The sequence below is a fragment of the Nematostella vectensis genome, chromosome 7, assembly GCF_932526225.1.
Source record: "Nematostella vectensis chromosome 7, jaNemVect1.1, whole genome shotgun sequence".
Lineage (NCBI taxonomy): Eukaryota > Metazoa > Cnidaria > Anthozoa > Actiniaria > Edwardsiidae > Nematostella > Nematostella vectensis.
In genome coordinates this window covers 5064483-5086686 of record NC_064040.1, presented here as the reverse complement: position 1 = coordinate 5086686, position 22204 = coordinate 5064483, and the positions used below count along the sequence as shown (strand labels likewise).

The window sequence follows — 22204 nt, the reverse complement described above, 5'->3', positions numbered from 1 at the left end:
TTTTTTAGTCAAAGCGGGGTCTATTTTGGATGCTGCTAGTCAAAACACCAATATTCTAGTGTGCAATAACTAAGTCGGTCCCGTTTTCACTTTTTTGATTTTTCAAGTTTTTTAGTCAAAGCGGGGTCTATTATGGATGCTGCTAGTTAAAACATCCATATTCTAGTGTGCAATAACTAAGTCGGTCCCGTTTTCCCTTGTTTTTATTTTCGGGCTCTTTAGTCAAAGCGGGGTCTATTTTGGATGTTGCTAATTAAAACACCCATATTCTAGTGTGCAATAACTAAGTCGGTCCCGTTTTCACTTTTTTGATTTTTCAAGTTTTTTAGTCAAAGCGGGGTCTATTATGGATGCTGCTAGTCAAAACACCAATATTCGAGTGTGCAATAACTAAGTCGGTCCCGTTTTCACTTTTTTGATTTTTCAAGTTTTTTAGTCAAAGCGGGGTCTATTATGGATGTTGCTAATTAAAACACCCATATTCGAGTGTGCAATAACTAAGTCGGTCCCGTTTTCACTTTTTTGATTTTTCATGTTTTTTTAGTCAAAGCGGGGTCTTATTTGAATGCTGCTAGTCAAAACATCCATATTCTAAAGTGCAATAAAGAAGTCGGTCCTGTTTTCACTTTTTTGATTTTTCATGTTTTTTTAGTCAAAGCTATTATGGATGCTGCTAGTCAAAACACCCATATTCTAGTGTGCAATAACTAAGTCGGTCCAGTTTTCACTTTTTTGATTTTTCAAGTTTTTTAGTCAAAGCGGGGTCTATTATGGATGCTGCTAGTTAAAACACCCATATTCGAGTGTGCAATAACTAAGTCGGTCCCGTTTTCACTTTTTTAATTTTTCAAGTTTTTTAGTCAAAGCGGGGTCTATTTTGGATGCTGCTAGTCAAAACACCAATATTCTAGTGTGCAATAACTAAGTCGGTCCCGTTTTCACTTTTTTGATTTTTCAAGTTTTTTAGTCAAAGCGGGGTCTATTATGGATGCTGCTAGTTAAAACATCCATATTCTAGTGTGCAATAACTAAGTCGGTCCCGTTTTCCCTTGTTTTTATTTTCGGGCTCTTTAGTCAAAGCGGGGTCTATTTTGGATGTTGCTAATTAAAACACCCATATTCTAGTGTGCAATAACTAAGTCGGTCCCGTTTTCACTTTTTTGATTTTTCAAGTTTTTTAGTCAAAGCGGGGTCTATTATGGATGCTGCTAGTCAAAACACCAATATTCGAGTGTGCAATAACTAAGTCGGTCCCGTTTTCACTTTTTTGATTTTTCAAGTTTTTTAGTCAAAGCGGGGTCTATTATGGATGTTGCTAATTAAAACACCCATATTCGAGTGTGCAATAACTAAGTCGGTCCCGTTTTCACTTTTTTGATTTTTCATGTTTTTTAGTCAAAGCGGGGTCTATTATGGATGCTGCTAGTTAAAACACCCATATTCTAATGTGCAATTACTAAGTCGGTCCCGTTTTCACTTTTTTGATTTTTCAAGTTTTTTAGTCAAAGCGGGGTCTATTTTGGATGTTGCTAATTAAAACACCAATATTCGAGTGTGCAATAACTAAGTCGGTCCCGTTTTCACTTTTTTGATTTTTCAAGTTTTTTAGTCAAAGCGGGGTCTATTATGGATGTTGCTAATTAAAACACCCATATTCGAGTGTGCAATAACTAAGTCGGTCCCGTTTTCACTTTTTTGATTTTTCATGTTTTTTAGTCAAAGCGGGGTCTATTATGGATGCTGCTAGTTAAAACACCCATATTCTAATGTGCAATTACTAAGTCGGTCCCGTTTTCACTTTTTTGATTTTTCAAGTTTTTTAGTCAAAGCGGGGTCTATTTTGGATGTTGCTAATTAAAACACCCATATTCTAGTGTGCAATAACTAAGTCGGTCCCGTTTTCACTTTTTTGATTTTTCAAGTTTTTTAGTCAAAGCGGGGTCTATTATGGATGCTGCTAGTCAAAACACCAATATTCTAGTGTGCAATAACTAAGTCGGTCCCGTTTTCACTTTTTTGATTTTTCAAGTTTTTTAGTCAAAGCGGGGTCTATTATGGATGTTGCTAATTAAAACACCCATATTCGAGTGTGCAATAACTAAGTCGGTCCCGTTTTCACTTTTTTGATTTTTCAAGTTTTTTAGTCAAAGCGGGGTCTATTATGGATGCTGCTAGTTAAAACACCAATATTCTAATGTGCAATTACTAAGTCGGTCCCGTTTTCACTTTTTTAATTTTTCAAGTTTTTTAGTCAAAGCGGGGTCTATTATGGATGCTGCTAGTTAAAACACCCATATTCTAATGTGCAATAACTAAGTCGGTCCCGTTTTCACTTTTTTGATTTTTCAAGTTTTTTAGTCAAAGCGGGGTCTTATTTGAATGCTGCTAGTCGAAACATCCATATTCGAGTGTGCAATAAAGAAGTCGGTCCCGTTTTCCCTTGTTTTTATTTTCGGGCTCTTTAGTCAAAGCGGGGTCTATTTTGGATGCTGCTAGTCAAAACACCCACAATGTTTTCTGACACTCATCTGAAACCACAATCTGCTTTACTTTAAATTAACACAATATATACATGCGGCTAATACAAAGTTTATTAGGCTGCTTCATAAGTAGTCACAAGTAGTCCATTGTTGATATTCCGCAGTCTCACAAAATTTTTCAATACTCTGATGTACGCCTTGTTTCAACTATGATAACTAAAATATTACTATAATTTAAAGCTAATATAAGGCCTTGGAATAAAGATATATACTATTTTTCTATACTACCATGAAATTTTTTCGAAACGTTTAAAACGTTTTCGCGCATAGCGATGTCATTTTGGCAAGTACGCACGGGTACGCAGGTTTACCATTGTCAAAAGAATACTGAGCTCCGTTCGCTGATAACTATTAAATATTATTAATCGACAATAACGCGATAAAGGAGAATTTGACCATTCCATTAAAACAAATCATAATCCACCTATCGAGGAGCCCAAAGTTGCTCTACCACAATCTGTCGTGTGAATCCTGTGAAAATTCGAGAATAATCTTTGGAAATCTAGGGTCACAATTAAATACCCTTATGGAAATCCATTGTGAAATTTGAATATCCCTGTAAAATTGCAGGAAGAAAAATGAAAGATAGAGCAGAAATCTCCTCGGTAGGTGGGCTGCAAATTTTAAATGGAACCGTTCATGCAAATTCTACGAAAACCAAATTTCCAAAGGAGTTTGGGGAAAAGCCCTCCTCCTGCCAAACTGTCGAGCACAGTTCAGGAATGGCGCTGGCATGTGCTGCTGTTACTACTGCTCCTTTGTTGGGACCGTGACTGTGGGTGTCAATGTGGATAACCAGGTCATCACATGCATGAAACAGAGAAGACTTCTCGTCAGCAATCAGGCAAGCATTGAATCCTCCACGCGAAAAGGCTCGCTTCAACTGATAAGTCACTGTTGATGGTTCGTGCAAGTCGGCTAATCGAACTGGCAGAGGCTGTCCGACATCGCTACTTATCCACGAAACTGCGATATTGGCGGCTTCCTGAATGGACAGAAAACGGGATGGAAGGCTTTGCCTGAATAAGTCGTAGATCCTGTTGCCCAGCTCGATGCAACCACACAGGCGTCCCAGGAAGGTTTCAGATAACGATTTATTGACGTCGGGCGGTAAGAGAAGTCCTTCTTGAAGGGCATAACCTAAACATAGCGCAATGACACTACAAGCATTACTGCCATTACGCCCGTTGAAGGTTCCCTGACTGAGTGTTGGTGGAAGACTCCATCTCCACACTGACGCAGTGAGTGCATCAGGAGAAACAGATGGCGTTGGCCCGTTATGAAGAGAACTAAGCGCTTCAAGCACTACACGTGTAGAACAAGCAGAAGACTCAGGCTCAACAGTATCGTCGCCATCGTCTGGCTGATCTTCGTCATCTTCATCCTCTCTTACATCAACTTCAGACATCAACAAGAACTGTCGGAATTCTTCCAAGTCGGTTGATAGTATCTGGGCAAAGGCACCGGTTCCTGCAGTAAGCTGCCTCATAGCAAACGCAATACCGTTCATAACTAGCGCAAGTTTGGCTGAGATGGTGTGCGTAGCTGCAGACAAGTACCGGCATCCCTGCGAAAACACGTACAAGAATCATACGTCAACGTCACGGCGTAAATTACAACCGTACTTCTATTCTCGTGGTCTCTAACGCTTCCTTACTTTTAAGCAATTTTTGGGTAACTTTCGCTTTAATTTCTAGACCAGGAGGAATTCGTTTATCATTGGCAGAATACTTCTCGGGAAAAAAATAAATGGGCTCTACAGAAAAAAAAAAACAAATTTTAAATTCTGAAAATTGACAACAAGATTATCGTAGGCGTGCAGTTAAGTCGCGCTAATTCATGTAGTTTTTGCCTTAAAGCGTCTACTCAAACCCAAAATTTAGCCTCTGCACCAAAACCAACATCCCATTCAACGAGAATTCCAAAAATGCCCCTCGTCCCCATGCAAGCAAAATCCCAAGCTCGAATTCCAAGCTACCCTACCACTAAATTCTAGCAGTCGCGATCTTTCCAACAGAATTATAAAAACTGCAATAAGATACTGTACTCGCACGACGCTTTTGGTTAACAAGAAAATGCAGAGATTGAGCTTGCATTTACTTAGCAGTTTCACTACATACCTTATCATCATGCGAGAGCGACGATTCCCCACCTTAAAAAAAAAAAGCAAGGGCAATAGGTTAATGTTCTCGTTAACAAATGTTCTCGAACAATATCGCGCATTTTATTGGCTTTCTTTGTTGGGATCGCATCATCAGAAGGCCAGGATCCAGAAGCAGCTATAACAGGTATGGCCGACGCAATATCCAAGCAGAAATACCTTAAAACTTCGAACAAAACAACAAATTGTTTTACCCGTAGGTTTTAGGTACCTGCATTCATGAGGTCCTGTAAGCGCGTCTGTTCCTCTCTCAGCGACGGAAGTTTGACGTCTTTGTAGAACTTAAGGAACGAAACCATCTCTCTCTTAAGAAGGACCAGCTCCTCTCCAAAGCGTTCAGCTTCCATCACTTTATTGACAAGACGTCGCTTTGTGCGTAGTGAAACTAAAGATTAAGAAAACCAATATAGTAACTTCCTCTTATCTCCAAGCCTTCAATGACTACCAGCTATCAATGCACGCGCTCTTCTTCGTACAAAATGCCCAAGCAATGCCCACAACAACACTTTACCGTCAAATTTCCCACCTATAACCAACACGCAATGCGCACTGTGCATTGAAGCTGAAACCGTCTATTGGATTCGAATATCATGTTCGTAATTCACTACTCAAGTGCTCAATTTTATATTTTTTAATATCATGATAGTGCCCCTACATATGATAAGTATCAGCAACGTCACAATGAGCACGCAATATTATATAAATAAAATGGGACATGCGACATTACCGCAATCTTGACATTCTGTTTGGCTCCACGCGAATAGCCCTTCCTCCACATCATCCTCTTTGACGATGCTGGATGGGTTGATGGCATTATGCCGGTCAACCGCTGTCTTTAGGGTCTGTTTCCAAGACGTCACTTTCGTACGCAATTTCTTCCGTTGCTTCGAAGTATCTAGGGAATTCAATTTAAGAAAGTTTTTACAAATAACGTAGTTACATGTAATAAACAAAAACAAAATTATCCGCAAGCCTTGAAAAAATTGTTGTCAATGGCCAAAATACGCAAAAGTGTTAGGTTCGACGAAAAAATAAAATGTGACAAACGTTAGATAGAGTTGCAAACAAATAATTTAACAAGGTCCAAGGTCGCCACGGCTCATGTCAAGTGACGCAAACTTTTCTATAGTGTTTTATCTTTTCGCAAATAAACGACAGATAACTTACAAAAAAAAAATTATTTTACCTACCAGTAAGCTTGCCCATATTGTAAACGGCCTGAGCTATGGAGAAGTGCATTTGCTCCATTTGCTTTCTCAAATATAGAACAGCGTTCTCCTCTAACATGCCCTTTTCTGCTGAAAGGGTCACTCCTCCAGAACAGTCCTTCGCCTTCTCGCCATATATTTCTTTTGACACGCTCAGCAATGCCTTTTCGTAGTCAGTTTTTGGCTCCTTTCCCATGATCTGAACGAGGTACCTCCTTTCAGCGTCTGTTATCTTTGATTTTCTCGATTGTAACGAACACTGTTCCACTGTAAAAGTAAATAAATAAAACAGCTAAACTAAGAAAGCATTGTACAATATTTAGCATTCTAATGCGGGTCATTAGATTCTAATGTACCGAGTAAAAAAAGAATGCATTTTCGTGCAATATGCACGGTTTGATCTACTAGTACTATAAAATACCTTTAGCAACTCTCAGAATTTCCTCTTTCCACTCCTTTGCACAATCGCGGCCGAAATTTATCTCTACGAATTCCTTGTCAATCTCTGCATTTAAAGTGGTAAACTGCTTTTCAACCTAAAACCAATGAGCAACAGTTCACACAATTCCGATTTAGTCCCTTTCCTTTCACTTCAACGCTAGCTGTTCATAACTTACCCGCTTATATTTGCGAGCCAGATAAGATGGCATGCCAACTATTTTCCTCCTGTTCCACTCCAAAGCATGCTCTGTCAGTAATTCTTCTCGTCCTGATAAAAAAGTCCAACAATGATTACATTTTTTTGTTCTTTCAAAATGTTTGTTCCTTTTTTTGAAAGATTTTCTGTACGTAAAATTGAGCTTTTGTCAACCGGGAAACATAACAACTATGTGACAAAACGTGTAAAGGTAAGCGTATAAAGATCAATATAAAACTCAAACCTTCTGGAAGCATATGCTTGGTAGTGGAGCCAAGTCTTGAAAAGTGGCTATTCACTTGTTCTGTTTCCTCTCCAGTAGTGGCAGCAGCACCAGTTTGCCAACGCCCGCCCCATATGGCCTTTAGATACAAAACAGAACTAGATGTAACTAGTTCACAGCACGGCACAGCAGGGCATGCTGAACATACAAAACCGACAAATTGAATTTGGTGTTAAAACAGTTGGATTTTGTAGAAAATTTGGTCCAACAAATCAGAGCCCAAAACAATTTCATTGGTACAATGTAGGAGCATGTCCTGCTTTCTGTCTTTGCACTGTAAAAATGCTATTATTTTTCATGGCTGCTGGTGATCAAGTTCTTGATTCCTGCATTTTGTTTGAAAGTCCATCAACTTTAAAAATGGAGCAGAACATAACGAAGAGAAACTGTAATAAAACATACCTGACAATGCCATGCATGAGCTTTTGCGTGCATAACGGATAATGCAGGTTTCATCTTTTTAGAAGCTTCATTTTCATTTCTTCGGAGCCAAGGCCAATACAGGCAAACCACATCGTACCATAAGAATTTGACCCCCTTAGGTATAAAATGATTTAGCTGCAGGTAATGGGCATATCCATAAATCTCGCCATACATCATATTAATGGCATTCTGCGCAAGTCCGTGCCTGCATGCTGCGATTTCTAGTCCTGTTTCAGAAAGATTTTTCTTCTTTTTCAGGTTGTTGCCTGCAGCTCTCCAGTTGGACTCGCCACACATGCTACCTCCACCTATATCCTATTAAGTGAAAGATTGACAAAAATAAAAATAAAAATAGACTCACAGTCTAAAAATGATAAACTTAAAATAAGATGCATCCTCATCATCTAACTACCGATATATCAGTACAAGAATATGATCATGAATTATATATTATAATAATTATATTAATTTCAAGTTCAATGGATAAAAATTTGGGGGTGATATTTTGAGTGCTACAATTGCCAGACCATTGCCTTCCAGGCATGGGTAAGCAAGATTTCACCGACATTGGATGACTTGCCCAAAGTTAAAAAAAAAATGAATCTTGCCTGGTATAGTTAATGTGGGCTCTAATGCTTATATTGTAGGATGGGTGATTTTGAAATGAACATACTCGACCAATGAAGCTCATTGAATGACTGAATGAATCATTTGTCATTTTTTAGCCTGGCATTCTGCTGATTGCCTTATGGTTCTCTTCTCACTATCTCATGTTATGAGGCAATGGCACAAAAACATGTGCTGTGCATTATAATAATAAAAAAACAGGTTGAGCCTGAAGCATCAGAAGCGAAGCAAACAATACAAATTCAGAATGCAATATGTTCAGTTTCTAGATGCAAGTCTCTCACTGCTTAGGAACGGCACATGTTTGTTGGTCCAGCTACAACTCAATATACAGGTTCATATAATCAGTATCATAGTATACACATTTATAGCATGGCATCTTGCAGCATTTAGTGATTAAATTTTCCCCTCAAGCCATAGGATAATTTATAAAAGTCTACAAATCATCCCTCAGCTTGCAGGGAAATTATCGTGTGCTACATGTAAGTGCTAAGCCAGACAATTAATATTGAGTAATTTTAATTCTGACCATCCAAACAATGTAATTTGATTCATTGTGTGTAAATTTCTACACCAAAAATACCTTGTGTTTGGCACCGTGATAAATGTTCTTTATGTGTTCATCAACCTTATTATTAGACGCAATAAAGGCTTCTCCATAGTAGCATTCTTTCTTTCGGCTATAAAATAAAAATAGGAGATCAATTCAGGATTCACGCTACCAGCATTATAGTGTAACTATCTAGGTAACTATCTAGGTACACAAAACTGCTGTGCAATTGTGTAAAGACGCCTTGTCTTACAAGATTTTTTCATGCTCCCAATGATGTTTTAAACATGGCACAGTAAATTATATTTTATCAAGGTGTTTTTTTTTTCCAGTACACTTGCCTTCCAGCAGACTTAAACCTATAAAGCTTCATATTTCCATCTACATGGACAGAATGCTGATCATCTGAACAAGCAGGGCACTGCATCCAGTCCATATGGCAAATGCTGTTTATCTCGAACTGTAAGTATTTCCACTCCTGGAATGATGTTCTGAAGGTGGATGCATTTATGGTGGGGATCTAAAATAAGAAATTGAACATTGCTACTACTAATATCAGCTTCAGGGATTGTCCTAGAGGGAAGGGGGATATTCCTCCACACTCAGTTATAGTGGTCCATGTATTTAAGACAGATTGTTTTACAACATCATGCAATTTCATCAACAAGCAGCCAAAAATCTTGTCACTCAAGGGAAAGAACACTATTACTCTAATTTTAGTGCATTTTGAAAATTAACTATTTTTTCTGAAAAGCTACCATAAATCTTTAGAATGGGATACATGAAATCATTAAGTAACTTGGCCACACTTGCTTGAAGATATTTACGACATTTAAAATATATTAGGTATTTTTATATATTTTGATAATTTTATTATAGTTTTTTTATAATATCCTTTTTAGATTTGCTGTACTTTATTATATAGATATATTTTATGCCCTTTTCTTTTTTATACCTTGCAGATGTAGAGCTACTCTGTAGAAATACTGCAATAAACCTTTATTATGATTATAATTATAACTATCACTATCACTTTCACTATCATTATCATTATTATTAAACACTAAAACAATCTGTCTTTAAAATCTGCCACACAGTGTTTTTTGGGGGGTTTGCCAGAGAAAAATATGGCCTAGAACTTTAGAAGTATTGTACTATTTTGGGGTGTCATAAAGTAAGGTCCTGATCAGTGAAAACAAATCCCCGCTTGAGATTCCTTTGTTTTTTATCCCTGAGACCGCTGTGGGGTGGACTGTTTATCAAAAAAAAAGAAGTTCCTACTGTATAATCATAAAATGCAGTTGGTCCATTACTATGGCAAGTGCTGGGTAGGAGTGTTAAGGCATATAAAAGTTGTTGGAGGTCAAAATTACAAATAGAGGAATGAATAGATGACCAGGGATTCCTTTTGATATTTTGTCTAAACAAGATCACCTGATATTTTAAACAAGAACACCTACAGTTTGAACATCCTTCATACATTATGTTCCTCAGAAACTTATCAAAATCTTGAAATTTTTCATCACTTATATAAATGACTGACAATTGGGCTTATGATGTGCATTCAACTTACTCTTCCATATAACTGGGAGTGCAACTCTAAGGACTTCAGGAAAGCATGTTCAGAAATGCCAGGAATCTGTTTTTGCAGGATGTCCCAGTAGGACAAAAGTCTTTGGTCAAATCCATAGGTCACACTGGTCACACTTCCTGGCCAATACCCCAGCTGTATCAATACTAAGGGATGTGATGTTGAAAACAGCTCATTGCAGCCATTGCATTTGAAACTGCGATGCAGTAAGTCATACCTCCCTAAACACAACAACAACAATAACAACATCAACAATGGCCTCTGACTGTAGAAAGCATGTTAATTTTATCTACAATTATATGTACGTACAGCTGAAACTATTGTTTCATGACCACCACTTTTCAAACTCTTGAAGAACTTTGGGAAATAGGTTTTCGCCAATCAAAAGTTAAGAAGGTTAAAGGCTAAAATGTTCTGCTAAAATATTAAACACAGTGATTCAAATCACTCAAAGTCACTCAAACATTGTTACTTTGGTTTGGTTTTACAAAGCAAGATCCAAAGATTGAAGGAAATTGATTAAAGGAAACCTATTTCACAATTTAGAGCTGGAGAACATTCAAATGATTCAACGGGTTTTTTTTGTTCAAATGTAAAGTATGTCAATGATTGAGACCTTTAAGGGATGGGCCTTTAAAAAGCAAATTGTTAAAGCTATGTGTACATACCATTTAAGTTAACCACTATAAGATGAGTGCCAGGAAGGGGTGCACTTGGGTCACAGATGCCTCGACAACCAGGGCAGTGGATAGGGGAGTTTGGTGGCAAAGCTTGTACTGTTTCCAGACAAAGAATGTTTTTATGATCAGATAAAATGTTATATTTGATGGGGCTATATCCAGAGAATTTTTCTCTATATTGAGGGAGATTTGCAGTTTTGGTCAATACACAAGGTATATACCCAATCTAACTGGATCTACCCCTGGAGTTTGGCATAGAAAAAAGAAACTTGACTAGCCAGTGCTCATTGTATGGTTAGCTCACTAGGTAAGGTACATGTACATAGCACAAAACTTAATTACAGATTAAATTTATTTAAAAAAAAACTTGGCAGGGACTTCCAGACTGGTACTGATCTTACAAAAAAGTTAAACTTGTAACTGCTGATGGTGGCTGAATGACAAACTGGTAATTGTGATGGGAGCTAGGCCTAGCGGCATAATTATAGTATTAACAATGAAATGTGTGTGATAGCAATACTTACTGACATCTATCCACTCTCCAAGAGCACTTTTTGAGACATAATTTGGCAGTGCTTCATAGTGACCATCTATTAAGATGTCACGGTCATGAAATGGAGCATCTGCATGTCTTTCCTGGTCACATGGGCCACATAATAGCCCCTCTTTGCACATCAAACAGCGTATCGACACTTTGTTTACTGTGCAGACCTGACATATGTCACTCTCTGGTGGGCTAAACCTTGCAGAGAGGGCAGCTGCAAAGAGAGATGGTCTTGTCTCTGCCCAGCTTTCATGTAGCTGCTCCTGTCTGTCTGTCCAGCATTGCTTTGGCTTTTTGTTTTTGCTGCACCATTCCTCAACAATATCTTTAATAGCCTTGAGATCAAGTCTTGTAACACCTAAGGATGTGACAGAATATTGTAAATCTATCAATCACTGTTATCCACGAAACATGCAAGAAACTTATACATGATATCACATCATGCAAAACTAGTCTCAATAGCAAATGATTATTATTGGGGATCATACAGTATGACAAGTTTCAGAGACCGTGGATCATACTTTTAAGTCATGGTAAGAATGACAAAAGTTCAAAAGTGCAGTTCAAGTAACAACTGGAAACTTTCGTGACAAAAACTTCTATGTTAATATTTTACGTATTTTATCAAACATGAAAATAAATTTCAAAATTCGTGAATCACTATGGGATATATACAAGGAAGCAACACATGCAATTTGACATCACAAGCACCTGTGAACTTTCAAGCTTCTAAAAGAATTTGTTTTGGTTGTTATCACAGATGATGACTTATATCGATAGCCTTTAAGAGTGTCAAAATAAATGCAATAGCTTTCCAATTTTTCTATTGAAAAATTGTTTTTGCTTTTTACCAAAAAATCCCTTGATTTTCTGGTGGATTTTGTATTAATATGGGCCCTGTGTTTGTACCTTCTTCAGCGATGTTGTCTTCATGGTGTACCTCATTTTCATAATATCCACCTAAATGTGAAAACAGAATTATTTGAATGAGACAGAAGTTTTTAGTCTGCTGGTGACAATGGTGATTGCATAGGCATTACGTGTACAGTAGACAGGGTGGTGAAGAGTATTTTCGTGATTTGTGATTGGCCACATAAAGCGGGATGCCAAGCATTTGTTAGTCCACTGATCCTGCCAGCTTTAAGTGCTTCAGAGCATGCACGTATTGGTGCCATTCAAGGATTGTTTGAGTGCTTGCAGCCATGGAGAAAAGATTCTACAGAAGACTTTGTGAGACTTGATCTTTGTTTCATTATAGCGCTTTAATTATGTAAATAATACTTGAAAATGTGTTATAAAACGCTATAATAGTTCTACAGAAGTTCCGTGGCTACCGCCACTTCATCATTAATATTCTAGCGCTTTATATCACCTATATATTTCAAGTGGTGATCCTCTATTCAACTAGCCTGCTGACGGGAAATATTCAACTTGAAATAGCTTTTCAAGTAAACCTCCAGCCCAACTTGTTTAAAAAATCAGCACAGTAGATACTATTAGGGGGAAATAACATATTGGCAGTAGTAATGTTTTACAGGAACAACAAATAGACAAGATAAAAAAGTGTTTAGACTGAACACTCACACATTCATCTTGACAACAAACCTTCGCCAGAGACGTCAAACTCGGGGTTCAGCCTCTTTTCTTTAGATTTTTTCTGACCTTTATACGTCCCTTTGTTATTTCTGAGTCCCGTGGCTGGATCGGTAGAAAATAAAAATCGAACCGGTTTCCTCTTTCGCTTTGATTTTACTTCTTGCCGATCAAGCAAGTCTCTGCCTTCTTTGAGAAGTTCTTCTACGGATTTCTTTCTTTTACCTACAAAAAAATAGACGAGGAGGTAAAAAAAAAATCGCCAAAAACTCCCATCGTTTACACATCTCCAAAAGAGCCTTTGATGATGGTCAGTAAAAGCTTAAACAGCGCTGAACTGCGTCCCACTTACCACGAGATTTGGGCGCCATATTGGATGTGATACCTAGACGCTGCGTCGAACGCTTTATAATTCACTTGTCCATGCGCATGACAATGAATTAATGACTATCATTAATTCAGTGGTCAAATAACATTTAAGGATAATCGTTAATTCATTCTCGAGACCATGCTGCCTCGAATGCCCCATATAAGTACTGGATTTTCAGTTCACGCTCTCACAGAAAATTTGTTGGGAATTGCTGATTCTCTTAATAAAGACTTACGGCACTTGAGAACTATAAGCACTTGGTCACACACACTTTCTTCACCAATGCCGAAAACCTTAAGTCGCAGTCCCAAAAAATTAAAGTTAAAAGGTCACCCAAATATCGATATGCTAGCATTGATGACTCCCTGGGAAAGTAAAATCTATAATGTTCATTGGCTGTGCATCATTGCCCCCAGGTTCTATTAGAGGTCGCAATTTTGTTGGAAAGTGGTCAGTAGAACGAACTTCTACTTTTTGCCAAAAAACTTTTTCAGCTTGAAACATTACTTTTTATTATTATTATTATTATTATCATTATTATTTTTGCGAGACAATTTGCGCGCTGCTGCTTAAGAGTGGGAAACCTTGCTGAAACCAGATCGGAGGACTGAAAACGAGTATTTCGCAAGACCAAAAAAGAAGGCTCGGCAGCAAATGTTCATGGGCTTCCTGTGGATCACTCCGCATTTCAAAGCGTCTCTTGAAACAAGAACTAGGGTTTGCTTCGATGTAGCTAAAACTGTACAAGGTTTGGGGAGAAGAATTGCTTTAACTTAAATGGGGGCCTTCTTAGACAAGCCCAGGACTGAGAAAGAAACTAAAACAGGCGAGGGAAATGGTCTCCGCTACGGGCTTGCTGCCATGCAAGGATGGCGAGTCGAAATGGAGGACGCGCACACAGCCGTCATAGGGCTGTCTGATCACCTCAAAGATTGGTCATTTTTTGCCGTGTTTGATGGTCATGCTGGCGAGAATGTTAGCAAATACTGTTCAAGTAATCTTCACGAGACTCTATTAAAGCACCAAAGTTTTGAGGCAGCTATCAAAGAGAGCTCAGATTCGCCCGACTTGGACCAGCTTCGGTCGGGCCTTCGTGATGCATTTCTCGAGTTGGATTCAACCATGCAGAAGTTACCGAAGTGGTCGTCAGGCGAAGATAAAAGCGGATCCACGGCCATTGCACTTCTAGTAACCCCTAAATACTACATATTTGCTAACTGTGGTGATTCTAGGGGTATTTTAAGTCATAATGGTGAAGTTATTTACAACACAGTTGATCACAAACCAGGCAACCCCGACGAGAAATCTCGTATTGAAAATGCTGGTGGGAGTGTGATGATACAACGTGTAAATGGCGCTCTGGCGGTTTCCAGAGCTTTGGGAGATTTCGAGTACAAATTGGACTCAAGTCTACACGCCACGAAACAGCTTGTCTCACCCGAGCCCGACATTTTCTTCCAAAGTCGCAGTGACCAAGACGAGTTTATCGTGTTGGCTTGTGATGGGGTTTGGGATGTCATGACGAACGATGAGGTTGGTGCATTTGTCCGTTCAAGACTTCAGATTACAGACGATCTACAAAGGGTTAGCTGTGAGCTGCTTGATACATGCTTGACAAAGGTATTGACAAAGTTTTTATTTCCTTTATTCCTATTTCTTTACCCATATCAACTTGTTTATGTTCTGCAAATTGTCCTCAAACCGTCACCCCTCTCCCATCAAAACGCACTCCAAGGTTTACGATGACTTCATCGTGTTTACTACCATTTTAAATTCGATGCCATCTTAACTTACATCAAAGCATTTCAATACCTCAATACTTATGCAGTTTATATCAGCTAAAATTTCTTTACGGGCTCGATTTCAAATACAGATATCTCATATTTTTTTCTTTGCTTTTTATTGTGCTAAAAATAGAAAATGCAGACTCGTGCAAAATTCCGCCCTTTTTATTAGTCATCGATTTCCTAGAATTAATTGATCTTGTTTTTCTTACATACCCGGTATTTCTCTTTGAATCGGCTAACACATTTCTTTCCACACATTGTAGATTATTTAAATTTGCTAGGTACATTTGTGCTGGCAAATTTGTACTTAAAAAGGAAACGAAACAATCAGTGTAAAGCTCCCTTTGTAGCTATCAACATGATATGATAAATATTTTCTTTAACTAAGGATGATAAACCATCCTGCCACACACTTTAGACCGTTCCCATTATAATTTCCTCGAAAAACTACTTATAATTTATATAAACTTCTCGAGTTTTTTTACATTTTCTTGAACGGATTATAATCTTGAAATGGATTAAGTCATATTTTGTTTGGTATATCTGCGTTTCATTCATGATGTTTAAGTTGCTCTGCCTTAACCTTGTCTATATCACATTTCCCCTTTTTGTGTTTTTCTATACTTTATAACTAAGTATTCAGAGATTTTGATATTCGAACATATTGAAACTATTATTAGGAAACACTTTAAGATACGATCTTATTTTGACAAAACAATAGCAGAACATAGGAAACTTATAAACTTACAATGGGAGAAATGTTCGCATTTCATGTTTTTAAAACATGATCTCCTAGGAAAGCCTGTTCCACTGTCTTAATAAGATGATTATAATAGTTATATACTTTGTTTATTGTCAATTTTCTCTGTTACTCTCCTTTATTGCTCATTTATCATTCTCCTGAATTAGGATGTTGATCTTATGACATATTTCCCTTATAACCTTTTAATCACCCAAATGATTTGTGTTTATTCTCTTATTGTCCTCACTTTGGTGGGGGGTTAGACTTTGACCTTGTACAAAACCCAGAACATTTGTACCAATTACTATGAAGATAACATTTACAAAAAAAGATGGAAAAATAAATCATCTTCATCTGGCATTTTTTTTTTTTAATATTCGTTTTTGAACTTGTCGCGGTGCAGCATGCCACATGCTGATACATGGAATTGCTTGCTACAGAAGAAAAAGAGTCTCAAGCCAGAAACTAACATGATATTTGTGACACTCATTGGGACATTCATTTGTCCCAACCCCCCACAGTGGGACTAAGTCTTAGAGTCAAAAACTGTCAATTCCCCCACCCCTTCGGGACAGATTCTCGTTCAAAAGTGCTCTAAACCCCCACCTCAACCCCACACTTCCCCGGGACCGTGGGGGTGGGGGTTTCAAATGACTAGTGCATAAAGTTAAATATGAGAGTTAACCTAACTCAGCTTTTCAATTGAAATAGGCTATGGAAGTGGATACTTAACCATTTCACAACAATTTTTTGCTCCTGCTCAATGCCTTGTCACACAAAGCATCCATTTCCATTGTCTAATTCAAGTGAGTAAGCGGGATATCTTTAACCATATATCGTAGATACAGTATCAGACTTCATTCATAGATTGTTAGTTTGAAGTTTCCTTGCAAATAAACCATTGTATTTTCAATTATAAACAATAACCAAGGAGTGGTTGATCAACATTCATTAATGCATGACTCATTATTGTGTTTTTTGATGAGCAATGACACATTCAATAATAACCATTTTTATGGAACCCTAGTGTCTAGTGATGGACTAAAATTAAAACTCTAATATTTGTTGGAATGGGTAAGCTTTTTATGACAATGTTTTTTTGCAACATTCAGTCATCTTTTTCCACAGGGAAGTCGTGACAACATGAGTGTCATCATCATTTCCCTACCAGGGTCCCCAAAGGTCACAGATGAAGCAATCAAGAACGTATGTAATGTCAGCTTTTATGAAATATTTTGGGATATGGCCAATCAAATTTACCTTCTCTTCCCAGCCAAAGTGCCAAACTGTTTTTGATACAATTGAAAGTACAGAACACACTTGCTGAATAAGCTATCCTTTCTTTTGGTACTATTTTGCTTACTGCCTTTATAAAGTAGAAATAGTAGTCCAAGAACTTTGCTTGTACCCCTTTTACTTTTAAACCAGGCAAGATAAACTGATCGCCACAATAACATTGACGAAAGAAAGCTTCAACTCTTCAACTCTACCATAAAGTGCTGAGAAATACAACCTGTGCACTGTTGTAGTCTCTTCGTCATTATGAATATTCCCTATTGACTCCCTATTGTAACTCACTGCTGTGCCATAGTGATTTTAATTCATATAATTAATTTTAAACTATCAGCATATCATATCATGGATATGCTTAGTTATGATGTATAATATTGGTTCCAGGAACAAAAAGTTGAGGCAGAACTGGAGGCAAAGCTCGAAGGTATGTAAATTGCTTGTTTTGTCACATGAAATTGTTTATTGCTTATTAAAATTATCATTTATTGATTTTTTTTGTTTGTTAACCAATCCTGCACTGCTTTTTCCTTCTCAACTGACCACTTTTTTTGGTGGTGTAGATAATTTTTTAACCCTTTGCAGAAAATGTTTTCTGACATGATTAAGTTTTTTTTTAATTGAAATTAGCTACCATCTCTTTGTACAGTACATATGTGATTAATAAAACACTGATATTCAAATACAAGGGTTTGGTAAATCCTACTTCTCGATCTTACTCCTTCTTGATCTTGACTACTTTGAGTGTTTTAAACTATTGTAAATAATAAATAAACTGAAGATTTTTTGAATACCTTTTAATGCAAAATATTTACAAACTCTTATTGATGCTCAAATTTAGCATTACTAGAAGAGGAGACTAACCTAGCTGAAGTGGATGTGAGCTATGCAATGCAATCCTTGTCCCAGGAAGAAATACAGGGATTGCCACCTGGAGGAGGGCTTGCTTCTAAGTAAGTAAAAAGGGGAGAGGTTACGAGGGTTCTTTGTTTAAAAAGGACCTGGGGAATAAAAGGCATGGACCTGGTCCGAGTCCTCATTCCTACTAGACTTAGTCAAGTAGCCTAGACCAGGTTTGCTGCTTTTATACCACAAACTGTACCCTTGTTTAAGGTAATTCCCTTGAAATAGTCCTAAGAATTTTTTTTAAACTTGGGCTTTCAAAAAATGTAATAAAAAATAGGGGTTCCACCCTCGTTTTCACAACAGACGAGGCATAGAGTTGACAGGTTTTTACTGACTGAGCGAGGAAAAATCCCAACTGTAATTTTTCAAAAAAAGTGCCTATAGTCTTTAGAAAATTAAGTTTTGTTTGTCGAGCTGCCAAAATCTGATCTCCGAAACAATAAACCGTAGTAGCTAACGTTCAAAACAAATCACATTTTAAGAGATCACACTAAAAGACGCTGTTTTCACCTCTACTATTTATAGAGTAAAAAGTGCTATTTTTACGGCTTTTAAGAGAAAATAAACAAACTTCTATTATCCAACTTTTTTTTTCTTCTTTCAGTATATAATTTTCCTGTATATATTTATCTATTTGAGCAATTAAAAAATGGGGTAACAGACTTCGTTTTTATGTCAAAGCGATTTTAAGTAAAAAAATGCACACTTTTTGCTTGGTTTTCTTATACAACTGTGGCGTGCGCACACTTAATACTGGAAATTGGGAACAAACAGCGTGCACCACTATGTGCAGAATGGGTGCACAGTGCAATTCAAGGGAATTACCTTAAACCAGCTTACAGAAAATACTAATAAGATATGAAATGGTCCATGTCATACAAAAAAGGCCCAGAAAACATTCATAATCAAAGAAATTCAATATGCAAAATAAGGCCAGAAGGTAACCATATTTATATCTTTGAATTTCTATTTCTTGATTAATAATTATTCATGGTTACTGGAAATTTTTAATGGAAGGTTTCAAGTGTTGTGTTTTTTTCTATTATTATTAAGATCAATGTTTTATTAATCTCTGAGAAGTGGTTTGACTTTTAGAGTAGAATTCCATGAATGATAGTGGTCATGGTCATAGCTTCTGTAGGGGAGGGTTGGTGGGACCTACCATACTTGCAATAAGTCACACTTGAATACAAAAAGAAAAATTATGTGTACCTTTCTGGTGTATATAAGGGTTCACTCAAGCTTACTGAGCATACTGTCACAAATGTGAGAAATGACAAGAACATACAGAACCGTAAAAAATCGTGTTTCTAGTCATCCTTTGGCAAAAGGAAACTGGTTTAGACTTGTTCCATTTGCAACTGTTTGCAGTGGTATATCTTGGGAGGTGCATGAATAATTACATGGGGGGCTTGATACTTGTTTCATCCGATTGGTCAAAATAAACATTTTATACATATCTTCCTTTTCAGTGTTTGACAGATCATGCTGCAAATGTGTTTATAGATTTACACTTTTTGTTTTTTTTAGGGCTGGTTTTATTCAGGGCATACTTGAGAAGTTGGTCCAGCAGAAGTGCCCAGAGAACTGCAAAGTTAATACCCCGGTGAGAAAATAGAAAAAAAGTTATAGTTTTGCCATCTTTTTGGACTTTTGAAAAGTCTCTCAAATATTTTATTTTCTGGTGGCTGTTTTTAAGTGACTCTGTAAGAGCGATTTAAGCAAGTCTCCTTTTAACTCTTATCTAGTTCCTCTTTACGTTCTTCTCACAGGGAGCAAAGAAGGATGCACAGGGAGCAAAGAAAGATGCAAATGGAAAAAGAAACATGGAACAGTAGAGTATAGGCAAAAACCTTTCCATGATTAAAACAGATTAAAAGACCTTTAGATGCTAGTTTTTGATCTGTAGAGCTAATATTTCTATTGTTGACATACATTAGTACTAGAAACAGTCAATCTGTTATACAGTTGCCTTATTTCTGTCAGTCAAGAAGCTTGGAAAAGAACTGAAATGGCTGTGTAGGACCTAGATGTGATATACTAGTACTGTACATCTGATTTTGTTAATTTGTCTATTATCAGAGATGTCTATATACGCTGTATATATACCCTACTGCCTATACAACTAGACTTTACATAGATAGAAGCGCTATTTGTATAATGTATATTGCTGGTTGAGATTGTTCTTGTGACTGTAATGTCATAAGGTTTATATTTCTTCAATAGAGCGAAAAGCCTGAAATTTGAGACTAAATTGTGATAATCACTGACTCACTTTCAACAAGGTGATATATTTTGCTCAAATAACATGATTTCTTTAAAATGACGATTCCCATTTTTTTATAAAGTGCACATAAAAGGAGACCATTCAGTAGACCCTCCCATTCGGAAGAAAAAATCAAACGTAATCTGCTTGGGTACCCTGTGGAAGCTTATGTACAGGTAGCACGTATGAAAGTATTTGGAAGGCATGATTATTAGAGTACCATATGGCTGATTTAGCGAGTGTATTGTGTGAGATGTAGTAATGATAATTAGTACAATGGTGTCTTCAGACGACTTTCTTGAGTTTATAACCATCCTGCAAGCGTAAGTCAAATAGTCGCATTCTTTTCTGGTAATCAACAGCATAACGTAATAATCACGCAATCTACTTGAATGAAATTTGTCACATGGCAGTCAATCTGTAAAATGTCTTGATTGCGTGACATGACAGTCTTCTTGGTGGCGTGACATTTTTAATGTAACACCTGATCGTTTGATGTGTGACATTTTGTTGTCTGACCTTGGTGTGACTGGCGATCACTGCGTGACGTTTTTGTGTTGTTTGCGTGACTGTTGATACCATGTCAGATTCGTTCTACGAGGACAAAGTTATCTGCACTTAACGCGCACTATTGTGCAGCTTTAAACAATTCGATATGACGTACGCTTTGTAAAAACTGATTAAACATGGATTAAACAAACTGGTAAAGGTGATAGTCTGAGTATGTCTTGAATTAAGCACACACCACTTTCTTATGCGATTAGTAAATTCTAGGCTCCGACGCCATAATAAGAGTAGCTCCCAGACCCCACCCACGGCGGCGTCTAGGAAAGAGTAACCCCAAAACGCTAAGTGACTGTGATATTTCTTTCACTTTGACCACATTTCTTTCATTCTTGGCGGTACGCTCTCTCTCCCCTCATCTAGCTCTTCCCTGTGTTCGAGGGGTTTCTTGGCGGCATTTCTCATACTAACGTTTTCTGTTTATCTATAGCGGACGAGTGTATATATTTTTTGCTTTTATAAAGCCTCCACAAAGAGTGTTGTTTGCTTGTCTTGTTTTTTGTTAAAAATTATTTATAGTTCTATATTTCTCTTAATTTTAGGAGCCCACTGTTTAAAGAAAATAGAAAAATAGTAACTCTAACGAAATTTTATTTTTCCTTGTTGTTTGGTTGAAATCGGATAAATGGTTGTCAAACCACATTGATGAATGTCACATTGATGAACATGATTGTCTGAAAAGGCTTATTGATTGTCTTTGTTTATGTTAATAGCACTAATGAATTTTCTATTTTTTATAACTGATTGTCAGTAAACGCTACTGATTGCCTAAACGTGTATTTGAATTTTCGATTTCATGCAAAAGAATGTTCATTCCATCCCGAATGAATGCCCAATTGCGTTAATGATTGTCCGTTGATGCTATTGAATGTTCGCGCATATTCAATCATTGTTATTGAAAGTTGAGTCACGCTGAGAATGTTTCGGGCGATGTTGATGAACGTGCATGAATGCATGTTAACTATACAACGTTTGGCACAAATGAATGTCCCTTTCCCGTTATTGAACAGCAAAAGGTGTAGTAGGTCTCTTTGACCGCTCTTTGTTCTTCTTTGATCAGTCAAGCACGTCTTTTGTGAGCAAAGCCAAACAAAAGTAAACTAAACATTGCTGAAATATACGCGATTGAAGTGCTCCATGCACTCATTAAAAAAAGATGATGCCGTGCTAAAAGCTCTCGTAAAGCGTCAATACGACCGCGCGCTAATGGCGAGCGCTTGACGCGCGAGGACCTCCCTTCCCCTGCTCGCCTCAATCCACCAAAAACGGTCTTTTTTTCCCTGTTGAAGAACGCCCTTTATCTTGTCGTTTGGAGGAAAAACGACTGTTATGTATACAAAGTGTATTTCACGTCGTTGTGTCTCTGTGGACCACTCTCTGGCTGTGGTTGAGGTGACGGGGTAGGGGGGTGTACGACAGGTTGTTCACGGACTTGGAGTACT

General features: G+C 37.5%; 2 protein-coding genes across 4 annotated transcripts; one reads left to right on the top strand and one right to left on the bottom strand.

Moving 5' to 3' along the window:
• Nucleotides 1-2573: 2573 nt before the first annotated feature.
• On the bottom strand, nucleotides 2574-13366 carry LOC5507457. Of its 2 annotated transcripts, XM_032376125.2 has the most exons (17): nucleotides 13190-13366; nucleotides 12850-13062; nucleotides 12154-12204; nucleotides 11225-11602; nucleotides 10689-10796; nucleotides 10003-10241; nucleotides 8771-8949; nucleotides 8463-8559; nucleotides 7232-7567; nucleotides 6791-6908; nucleotides 6527-6618; nucleotides 6331-6445; nucleotides 5892-6176; nucleotides 5429-5596; nucleotides 4913-5086; nucleotides 4661-4692; nucleotides 2574-4107 (listed from the first exon to the last, which is right to left on the bottom strand). In XM_032376125.2, exons 1-17 carry the CDS (start codon nucleotides 13206-13208, stop codon nucleotides 3178-3180), a joined length of 3534 nt encoding a protein of 1177 aa, XP_032232016.2. In that variant the 5' UTR covers nucleotides 13209-13366; the 3' UTR covers nucleotides 2574-3177. The 2 variants fall into 2 exon arrangements, with proteins under 2 accessions (XP_032232016.2, XP_032232017.2); XM_032376126.2 differs by lacking the exon at nucleotides 13190-13366 and having other exon boundaries at nucleotides 12829-12993.
• Nucleotides 13367-13871: 505 nt separating this feature from the next.
• On the top strand, nucleotides 13872-20911 carry LOC5507464 (protein phosphatase 1A). 2 transcript variants are annotated; one of them, XM_048730043.1, is made up of 6 exons: nucleotides 13872-14827; nucleotides 16865-16942; nucleotides 17414-17453; nucleotides 17868-17979; nucleotides 19463-19538; nucleotides 19726-20911. In XM_048730043.1, exons 1-6 carry the CDS (start codon nucleotides 13985-13987, stop codon nucleotides 19768-19770), a joined length of 1194 nt encoding a protein of 397 aa, XP_048586000.1. In that variant the 5' UTR covers nucleotides 13872-13984; the 3' UTR covers nucleotides 19771-20911. The 2 variants fall into 2 exon arrangements, with proteins under 2 accessions (XP_048586000.1, XP_001628103.3); XM_001628053.3 differs by having other exon boundaries at nucleotides 13873-14827; nucleotides 19705-20911.
• Nucleotides 20912-22204: the final 1293 nt, after the last annotated feature.